We start from the raw sequence: 10,561 nt of genomic DNA, 5'->3' as shown, positions 1-10,561 counted from the left end.
ACACGATACTGTGTTGTATTTTTTTATAAGAGTTTTAATTCTAGAAACAAACTTTTTTCAATAGAATTTATCTATCTATCCATCTATAAGGTTTTTTTTACTTGTTGTTCCTGTTTAAGATCGTTTACGGATGAGTCATTGATATTCCTAACTTTGTTGATGATGAAGTCACATAGGACCTGTTAATTGAGGAGAAATGGTGGTTCCTGTTAAGTTATAAAGAGAAGGAGGATGAGAATGGAGATCACGGGTACCATGGTTCACCGCTCCAATGCACAAGTCAGCTCTCCCACGAAGAATGGAGAGGAAGAGATACAAGAGATGAAGAAGATGGTGTATGTTCACATGTGTATACTTGTGTCCGTGATAAGCGGGACCATTATATATGGAGTGAGAGAAGATGTTACATTGAAAGTAAGGAGAATATCCTATCGCAGCAGTTGAGGGCCCTGCAATGGTGGAGCCCGTCCGGGTGATCTACCCAACTGATCCCGAACTTGGAACTATGTCGATGATATATCCCGGGCTACCTTCTTAGTTTTCTTAAATTTTCTTTTCTCCCCTTCATAAATTCAATTTATTTTCCTTTTCGATGCCATCGGGCCCCCGGGCTATAGCCGGGGTAGCCACAAGGGTGGCTCCGCCCTACCCATACTTGGTACGATACACCATGTTGTATTAATGGAATAGGTGACCTATCAGAATATTTTACTATCCTACAATGGCGGTTTGATAAGCTGAGTGAAGGAAGTAGTGATGCCAGACCGGAGCTACTTTGGTGGAAGTGAAACTCGGCTGACTAAGGAAGAGACCTTTATCAGTGAGATCACAGATTCACTCGGAAGTATAGCAAGTTGAGCATCGAGCGGGGCACCGAATAGGCCACGGAGTCGATTGACTAGGGGTTGAGTCGGAGTTTGGCCACTGAGCTAGAGTGGAGCACTCGATCGCGGAGTTCAGAGATAGAGCTAGGGTAGAGAGTTCGGCGATCGCGCCAGCTGAATGGGTTGCGGGGTTGGTTGGTCTCGGAGTTGGGCGTTGAACCGGAGTCGAAGATTACTTGCAGGGTCGGAGTCAAGCAAGAGGTTGGAAATCGAGCTAGGATGGGAAGCTCGAACGTAAAGCTCGATCATGCGGCTTGCACTCTGAGCTTGAGTGTGGAATCGAGTTGGGCACTGAGCCGAGTCAGCTGAGGGACCGTACCAGGCAACGAGCTGAACTAGTTGACTATACGCATCGACCTTTAATCCAATGTGTCACCGCCAATCGGATCAGATCTTGATTTATTTATTTTTTTTACCTAAGGTATACCAACTCATAACACTGACCAAAATTATTTTGCTTTGGCAAATTAAATAAAAAAGTTTAATTTTTCATTTCTTAAAGAAGCAATTAATAGTTAAGTTGTTATTTGGCCTTTTGTGGCATTAATCAATTCTTAGATTGGAAAGTAGGGTGTTGCTATCATGGATGTGAGTTGGCTTGTTCTTCCCAAAGTCTTAGGGTTCTAACACTAGCTTCAACACATGGATGGTATGGTACACCAAACGATATAAATGAGCTTTGAACATCCAATTATTGCTCTTGTTCTTGCTTGTTACCTTCCTGACTTTTGAAAGATTGGAACCAAATTAGCCTTCAAAGTCAAAACAATGTGTGAGTAGTGAAAATCCTAGGGAACTTCAGTTGTAAAAGATCATTTACGATATAATATATATATATTTCTTGACAAATCAACAAACTGTGAAATAATTTAATTTTTTTTCTTTAAAAACTCTTCTAAGAAAACAGTGCATTAAATCTGAGCATTCCTTATATTAGTGGAATAGCAGTGATTATTAGCAATGCAATGACTGCCGCGGCAAGCGGCGGCAGACAAAAGCAACCGACTTAGTCACCAGAAGACAGACAGGGAGGCAGACAGAGCACCACTGCATTAGGCGGACTGCGACTGCTCTCTGATTAAACGCGCTCACACTTCTCTCTCGATTCCACTTAACAAACGCCTTTTTTTAGGGAGCCTTCTTTTGGCCTTTCCTCCTCCTCCTCCTCCCACTTCAGATCTGCTCCTCGCTCTCTTCCCTTCTTCTTCCACACCGCGGCAGGAGGAGGGTGGCGATGGGGTTATTGTGGGCTGCCCTGTTGCTTCTCCTGGCGGGGTGGGGGGAAGGAAGCGAGTTACGGAATGTGAGCGAGCTGGAAGCTGCAAACTATGTGATTTCCTCTGGGAGCCCTCCTTTGTTCGTCGGGCTGACCACCATTCAGTCCGCTGTGGCCGAGGGAGCTGGTAATGCTCGCCGAAGCCCTCGCCTTTCTCCGATCTGCTCACTTGTATTTTTTTTTCTTTCTCTGATCCGTGCGCGGTGTGTTGTTATTTTTTATGCGATGATCATTCCTCTTCCCGAGCCTTTATCTCGAAATCATTTTGGCTATGACTGCTTTCGTAAGCGCAAACAACATTGATTTTCTTCCTGTGAGTTGGTAGAGTGTTGGGTCATCATAGTTTTCCTTCTTTCCTAGAAGATAACATAATTAATTTCTTTCACCTATTTTTCTGAGACTCTGAATCCAAAGAATGTATGTTTGAAAAACTTTTCTAGTAGTCCTAAAATTTCTCCAAGTGTCCGCTTGAATCGGTTATTTTATTGGAAAATCTCGCCCCAAAATGTTGTTTTCTTCATTGTCTGATTCGGTGGTTTATCTCTTATTCCGACTCAGTTCTTTGTCATCTGACAAATTTTTTTCCCTAGTCGTTCGGGTTCACCTTCATCAGATTCCTCAGTTTTCTCCTCGGGACAAAATTCTTAAGTCAAATTTGCTTGTACTTCAGAACATATTTTCTGTTTGCATCTGTGAAATCAAATACTTGCTGACTAAGAGAAAATACTACGTTTATTGAGACTTGCATAACACTGTCAATCACAGCCTGTATATATTCTTTAGGTATTAATGTCAGAGCTTTAGACTAACAATAGAATTAGGAAAACACATGTTGAAAAATTTATAATTATAGTGACTGTGAACTGGTCACAGAAATTTTTGTTCGGTTCAATTTTCTTGAACAATAGATTTGCTTGCATTATATTTTCTTAGTAATAAGATCAATGTGATGTACACTAGCCCGTTATTTTGATGGGCAACTGATTAGCTCCTGGTTTATGTATTGCTTATGAATCCAGTATGCTTGGATGGGAGCCCACCCGGTTACCACCTCCATCGTGGCTACGGATCTGGAGCAAACAGCTGGATCATCAATTTAGAGGTGAATTACAAAATCTGGAGATTGACTTTGATTTCTGAAGATGCTTCAGTTAAATGCACACTTTCTATTATCTCAGCCGTATCACACTTTTTTTCACTATCCAATCTTCAATTTGAATGCTACTGATCGTGAGCTTCAACTTGAATGCTACTCAGGGAGGAGGCTGGTGTAATGACATCCGATCATGCGTTTATCGAAAGATGAGCCACCATGGTTCATCCTACCACATGGAGAACCAGATACAATTTACTGGAATACTCAGTGACAAACCTAATGAAAATCCAGGTTTACCTTGGACACACCTTTTCTCTCTACAAGTGTATTTTAGCCTTTCTTATGCACTCATGATCTGTTCCTTGCAGACTTCTACAACTGGAACAGAGTCAAGATTCGCTATTGTGATGGTGCATCATTTATGGGTGAAGGCTATAACAAGGTTTGTTAAATGGTTGTTTCACTATTCTACCCACTTCACACTAAAAAAAGACAAAAATAATGTGAATCTGAATGCCTTCATTTATTATTGCCTCACATAAGAACAAGAATTAGAGACATGGATGTGTTGTTTTATGGTTTAGGCTGCTGGCCTTTACTTCCGTGGGCAACGTATTTGGTTAGCTGCTATGGAAGAATTAATGTCACTTGGAATGCGCCATGCTAGCCAGGTTTGTTTATGATTCCACAACATACCTTCAATCATTCCTCTATTTAGCTCTCATACTCTACTTCCAGGCCCTCCTTTCTGGATGTTCCGCGGGTGGTCTAGCAACCATACTACACTGTGATGAATTCCGAGCATTATTTCCAGGATATACAAGAGTCAAGTGCCTGGCTGATGCTGGCATGTTTCTTGATGTGTAAGATTTACTGTATTTTAATTTAAAGGATTCATCAATGCTGCTATACTGTCTTGGATACAAATGGATTCACTTTCAATTTTTTGCTGAATTACCATCATGTCAAATCTAAGTTATTTATACACATTACAGTGCAGATGTAGCTGGTGGTCACACCATGAGGTCCTACTTTGGCAGTGTAGTGAAGTTGCAGGTAGACATATATTTCCATATTATTTTGTCAAATAAGACTTATGTTCTGTTGGTTGAGATTTACCATGCATCTTGGTCATTTGCTGTTTGTTTTAATCATGAGACCTCAAAATTTCACTTAACCATTCTTACCATAAAATTCTATCAATCAAGGGTGTCTGGAGGAACTTGCCAAGAACATGCACTGCTCGCATGGATGCAATTTCGGTGATGTTACTTTTGACACAACTATTTACTTGATGGAGAATAAAGTTGTGAATTTCTTATGCTTAAACTCTCTTCCTCTTCTTTTGCAGTGTTTCTTCCCAGCAAATATTGTTCCGAATATTCAGACTCCATTATTTTTGTTGAACACTGCATATGATGTGTGGCAGGTCATTTTCTTTTCTTTGTGATTTTGTTCTATCGGCTTTGCATACAATCACGGTTAGGCATATTGCCGATCCTTAGATAGTGACAGGTTCTTATTATATTGATCTGCCTATTTTTCTGACAAATTGCCTTCTTGGATTTCCAGTTACAGCAAAGTTTAGCTCCCAAAACAGCTGATCCTAATGGTTACTGGAGAGAATGCAAAATGAACCATGCAAATTGCAATGGATATCAAATGCAATTCTTGCAAGGTTCGATCCCCTCATTCACCCTTACATAAGCTTGATAATCAATGCAAGATTCAATATTGTCGTGCAAATGCAGGGTTTAGAAATCAAATGATAAATGCAGTTAGAGACTTCTCTGGGTGGGGGAAAAATGGCTTGTTCTTAAATTCTTGTTTTGCTCACTGTCAAAGCGAGAGGCAGGATACATGGTACACGAGCAATTCCCCGCTTCTCGGACACAAGGTATAGCAACATCTAGTGTTCAACATTTCCTATAAGTTCAGACTGGATCCATGTAAACATTTTCTTTCCCATAACTAAAAGTAACTTTTAGAGACAAATACTTCTCATGAATATGAATCATCTGATACAGTTGGAAATGTTTGATACGCAGAGAATCGCGACCAATGTGGGGGATTGGTTCTTTGAACGGGGCCAAGTGATCGCAGTAGACTGTGCATACCCTTGTGACAGTACCTGTCATCATATTGTTTTCAGGGGGAGTCACTGAATGATTTGTTTTCAGTTTCTTCCGCTATTCATTGTCGTCGTTGCCATCCTCATTGGCTAATTTGTCAATGTCGGGTAGCATCACACAGAGAATAACAGACGATGCGCAAGTGCCTCACTTGCTGGTGATTCAGAGACTAGGCGATACAGTTTCCCTAAGAGACACTGTATTTCCTTTTATTTATAAAATTAATCAGACAGATCATAATGTTCTGTATTATTCATGGACGGAAAAATGTCATTAATTTCTTAAGGTTTGCATGTATTGCTACCGATAACGTTAATGTTCTCTATGATTCAGGTGAGCATGTCCAAGACGTCTCTCTATTCAACGACATTCACGTCGTATTACTTTAATACGTGAGTACGAGAGCATAAAGTTTGGTAAACATTACGGGCAATAATCAAAACATTGGTCTCTTTTGATTTTGATTTTGATTATTGATCCTTTGTGAATCCAAACGAATGCCTAATTTGACTCCATTAATTCAATCGGCGACCCAAAAGTCAAAACAATTAGGTTGGACCTGAAGGTTTAGTATTCGGATAAGGTAGCAAGTAGAGGTAACTTGCGTGCCCAAGATTGAGCTCGGAGCCGTGAAATATCGACGGGAAACATGGCCGGAGATACGCCAAGCAGCAGCTTCTGTCTGCCACCGCCAGCTGCGCTCGTCGACCGCACTCTCCACGCCCTCGGCTTCCGTTTCACACACATCTCGCCAGGAAAAGTCGCCGGGCGGCTCAAGGTCACCGAGACATGTTGCCAGGTCCGCAGAAGAAGAACGAATTAACTGTTCCTAAATCCTAATCCCTTTTGTTTCTCTGTTTTCTATAATTCCTAAGCTAAGCTACTGCCCTGTTTGATTCGTTAGCCGTTCAACATACTGAACGGCGGAGTGTCGGCTCTGGTGGCGGAGTCGTTGGCGAGTTTGGGCGCATACGTGGCGTCAGATTTCCAGCAAGTGGCCGGCGTGCAGCTCTCCACCAACCATGTCAAGGCGGCTCTGCTAGGGGAAGAGGTGGAGGCGGAAGCATGCCCAATCCATATCGGCAGGACAATCCAAGTAAGTAATAAGCTGGTTCCATCTCCTCTTAAGAATTTAGTAGAGTTTGCATGCAGCAGCAGCCTTTCCAAGTTTCGATCTGCAAATTGAGACTTGGATCAGTTGCAATTTATAAACACACAAATTGTACAGGCACATCTTATCTTTTTGATTCTAAAGGGAGATTTCAACTAAATCCTTCTGTTCGTTGTTGTTGGGAAGGTTTGGGGGGTGCAGATACGGAAGATGGACTCTTCGTCAACCTCAACTTCAACCTCAGGGAGCAATGTCTTAGTCTCAACGTCAAAGGTCACCATCTTATGTAATCGACAAGCTTCCCAGGCGCACAAGGATTATGAAGACACTATCAAGAAGTATGCAAAGCTGTAATTTAATTTCTTCTTTTTCTTGTTTAGACAAGCATCACTTGATATGGATTTACGTTCTGGCTGGAATAGTCTGGTTTCAGTGTGTTCAATTGATTATAGCAAATTTATTAAATGGACAAGGATCGAATTTTAATGAAATCAAGATAATATTTTTTTAATAATTAATTATAATTTTTTGATTTATTTTTTTTTATAGATGATCGTTGAATTGATCCTACAATACAAAGACAAATCATCCTAGGACAGCACGTGAAGACAACCTAACTATATAAGACAGAAGTTCTGATTTTTCTAATATTATCTTACCTGAAGATAATGCGACTAACTTAGTTATTCTGTCTATTTAAAAATATTAAATTCAAATATAAATATATGAATATTAATTTTGATTTAAAATAATTTATTTTTAAAAAATTTATTAATCAATCCAACCGGTTCATCGGGTTTTTCAGATTTGCGGTCGATAGCCTCATCGAAATTTTAGTCCCGTGAGAGTAAGTAAGGGGAAATGTTACGGGTGTTTCTGCGAAATCGCTCGGATTCCGTTTTAGATTATCTTTGGTTGCAGCAATCCTTGTATCCGTTCCTGTATCGACGACGAGGACCGTCCATTTGTGGGATGGGCAGCACTTGATTCGTGTGTAATTTGATGTACGGCATAGGAGGAGGGGATGAACAACTGCTCTTTTATAAAGCCATCCCCTGTTCCTGCGATCCGCTTGCCTGCCAAAGGAGACGCGAGAAGATCAAGAGAAGATTGGAGCGCTTCGAGGTTCGCGATCGGAGGCCTTCGCTATGGAGGCGCAAGAGGGGGTGCAAGGGCGGAGCGTGAAGGTCTTGAAGCTATTCGGTGTCAGTATTATCGGAGGAGAAGCGAGAGGAGGAGGGGAAGGTATGGGGGAGGCCGACGAGGATGAGGAGATGGAGGAGGAGGTGATGAGGAAGAGCTCGAGCATGGGCAACCTGGTCTCGTGCACCTCCGCGGCATCACCTGCCGATCATGGCCTCGATCAAGGGTACCACTCCGACGGCAGCCTCCTTCCGTCCCCGAGCGGGTCGAGGAAGAAAAGCCACGAGAGAAAGAGAGGTACGTCGAAATGACCCCTTTTGATTCAGAAATCTTCTCGATTTACTTCCGTGTTTTCTCTACCGCCTACGTGGATTCGGGGCAGACATCTTGATCTACTTTGCTTATATTATATTATGTGGATATATCTGGCGAATCTCTTGAGCTTTGCGATTTCCTATTCATTTGGTTATATATTTTTTTGGTTACTAGCTAATTCATTAATTGCTCGCATTCTCACAGAAGGGATTAGATACGATAATCTCTTGTTTGGTGCTACCTGTTGATATGTTTGTTTCCTTGTCGCAGGATTGGGTTGGTAGAGTTATTATCTGAAAACCTAATACTTCGTTCTTACCTTCTCTGCACTGACTTATTTGGCTCACTTTTTAAAATTTTAGATACATGCAATATTCAGAATCTTCCTGACTATTTACCTTTTTTTTTTTAACCTGGGCACATCTGCAATCGACCAGATGGTGAAATTCTCTGATTTACATTTCAATGTCTGATCTCAAAACTAATACTGCAAAATCATGAACTTGATATTCCTTTTACTCGTATGTTAAACTGTTAACTGATCAGATTATCCTCTTAATAAAATCTGTTTCTCTTTCCTTGTATTTTTTTTTGCATATATGGTAGTAAAGCCTTCAGTTTCAAATCTAGATCATGGCAACAACTTCTTTGGTCTTGGTGTTACTAACTTTGCAGTTTATACCTTCTTGCTTTATGGTTTAAGACAATCGTGGATTGTCATCATCAACATATAATGGTGGATCAGCACAAATATTTTTTTACATGATAGAGGATATGATCACCTATAATTTTGCCACACATGCATTCAGCTGGTTCTTGTTGATTTCGTCTCATGCTCTTCATAATCAAACACTAGATGCTCCAATATAATTAGCAGTGCACACCCTTGGCTGCTTTTCATGATTAATTTTGTTTCTTTTTTTGCTCCTTGTTATATTTCTCTTCATAATCAAACACTAGATGCATTGTTAGGACAAGATATTCTTGGTTTATACGTGATGTCCTGCAAAATTCTCATCTTTACTATGAAAAGAAAAACATTGTTCATATGGAGCATCTCTTCTTCTAACTCTCCTAGGATTCAAAAAATATAATGATTTGTCCTTCAAAAAACATTGTATATCAGATTCAGTCTCCCAAATTTTCATTGGTGTTTTCACACGCTGAAGTACTGTGTTTCTTTGGAAGCAGCTTGCTCACTTTTTCTTTATACATCTAAGAATGAGTTATGCCCTTTCACAGGGATACCTTGGACAGAGGAGGAACATAGAACCTTTCTGATTGGGCTAAAAAAGTTAGGGAAGGGGGACTGGAGAGGGATTTCTAGGAAATTCGTCACAACTAGAACTCCAACCCAAGTTGCTAGCCATGCTCAGAAGTATTTCCTCAGGCAGAATAATACTGGAAAAAAGAAGCGTCGATGCAGCCTCTTTGATGTTGTGGTTATCGATAAAGTAAGCCTTAAGCATTTCCATGAGTGTCAAATGCAATTGCAAAAGCAGTACTCACCTTCATTTGTTACACTAATTTCCTGATACATGACTGATCGTTGCAGATTTCTGCCACCGAAACAGCTCCTCTATCATCTTCGAAGGAAAATAATGAAGTTCAAGAAAACAATAGTCATCTCAACCTGGACAATAACACTGTAGTTTTCACATATCAACATACTCATTTACTGTTTTTTTTTTCAAAATGAGATATATACCTTATACAATTGATCAATTTCAGATGAATTAACCATGACTCATTGTCTCAATATTGAAATATATAATCTAATTAGTTGAATTATTTTCTCATTTTCTAGGTAAGTTTCTCAAATAACTGGACAACTGGCATGTCATCCATGGCTGGAGGGACTTCTTCAGATTTTCCAAATGTTACAACTCAAAGTAACGCTACCAATCTCCCTACTACTCCTCCCATGGTACGCTTAAAATATTTGCAGTCTTCCCATTCTCTTCATGATTAATCACACAGGAACATCTTGTTAATCACAATCTAATTCCAGAGGAAATTTGGATTGTGATCAGGTTGTTATCACTGGCCACCCTCACATTTTGGGTATGCCACCAACCAACGTACCCATTCAAACAGATATGCTGTCTCATACAAAGATAGTGTACCCCCCACTTTTCGTCGAATTGTCTTTGTCATCATACCCAAGCAGTCAAATTCACTCTTCATCGACCATCCCAACAGAGGCTACTGATTTGGAGCTCAGGATTGCACCTCCTCGGCCTCACACCATCGCTAAAGTGCCTGCTCACGGTGCTGCTGGTGCAATAAGAGTCATCTAATAAGTTATCTACTCGCGCACCATGTTGTATTTCTGCTACATAGGCAGATAATTATGCTATAAAACTCTGCTATAATTGGAAGTGACATTTCTTTCTTTCTACTTGTGAAACATCACTACAATAATTTCGAGCTGTAATCTATCTGTATGGTCTTTTGTATTTCTGCTGCAACATATTGGAAAGGGATGAGTGGTGCTCACTGAACAGAAGAGGATATAAGTTGCTTTTCTTTCTTCTCGTGGAGCATCACTACAATAATTGCAGCTGTGTGACAACATCCGTCACTAGTGTCTCTTTGTTTGTT

General features: G+C 40.5%; 2 protein-coding genes and 1 pseudogene across 2 annotated transcripts; all 3 read left to right on the top strand.

Moving 5' to 3' along the window:
• The first annotated feature begins 2,031 nt into the window (after positions 1 to 2,031).
• On the top strand, positions 2,032 to 5,777 carry LOC141829013 (pectin acetylesterase 10-like). The gene is made up of 12 exons (XM_074716421.1): positions 2,032 to 2,287; positions 3,180 to 3,262; positions 3,418 to 3,547; positions 3,625 to 3,698; positions 3,841 to 3,927; positions 3,995 to 4,119; positions 4,252 to 4,312; positions 4,465 to 4,518; positions 4,608 to 4,685; positions 4,829 to 4,934; positions 5,008 to 5,153; positions 5,305 to 5,777. Exons 1-12 carry the CDS (start codon positions 2,119 to 2,121, stop codon positions 5,419 to 5,421), a joined length of 1,230 nt encoding a protein of 409 aa, XP_074572522.1. The 5' UTR covers positions 2,032 to 2,118; the 3' UTR covers positions 5,422 to 5,777.
• A 165-nt stretch (positions 5,778 to 5,942) lies between these two features.
• Positions 5,943 to 6,941, top strand: LOC141830043 (1,4-dihydroxy-2-naphthoyl-CoA thioesterase 1-like). Its single transcript, XM_074717525.1, has 3 exons — positions 5,943 to 6,187; positions 6,293 to 6,484; positions 6,686 to 6,941. The coding sequence occupies exons 1-3, from the start codon at positions 6,038 to 6,040 to the stop codon at positions 6,851 to 6,853; spliced, it is 510 nt and encodes a 169-aa protein (XP_074573626.1). The 5' UTR covers positions 5,943 to 6,037; the 3' UTR covers positions 6,854 to 6,941.
• A 541-nt stretch (positions 6,942 to 7,482) lies between these two features.
• Positions 7,483 to 10,494, top strand: LOC141829349 (uncharacterized; annotated as a pseudogene).
• Positions 10,495 to 10,561: the final 67 nt, after the last annotated feature.

This window comes from Curcuma longa, chromosome 5, assembly GCF_044706935.1.
Source record: "Curcuma longa cultivar G26 ecotype Majalengka, Jawa Barat chromosome 5, ITB_CL_G26_1.1, whole genome shotgun sequence".
In the NCBI taxonomy this organism is placed as follows: Eukaryota; Viridiplantae; Streptophyta; class Magnoliopsida; order Zingiberales; family Zingiberaceae; genus Curcuma; species Curcuma longa.
This window is presented reverse-complemented; position numbering and strand designations above follow the sequence as displayed.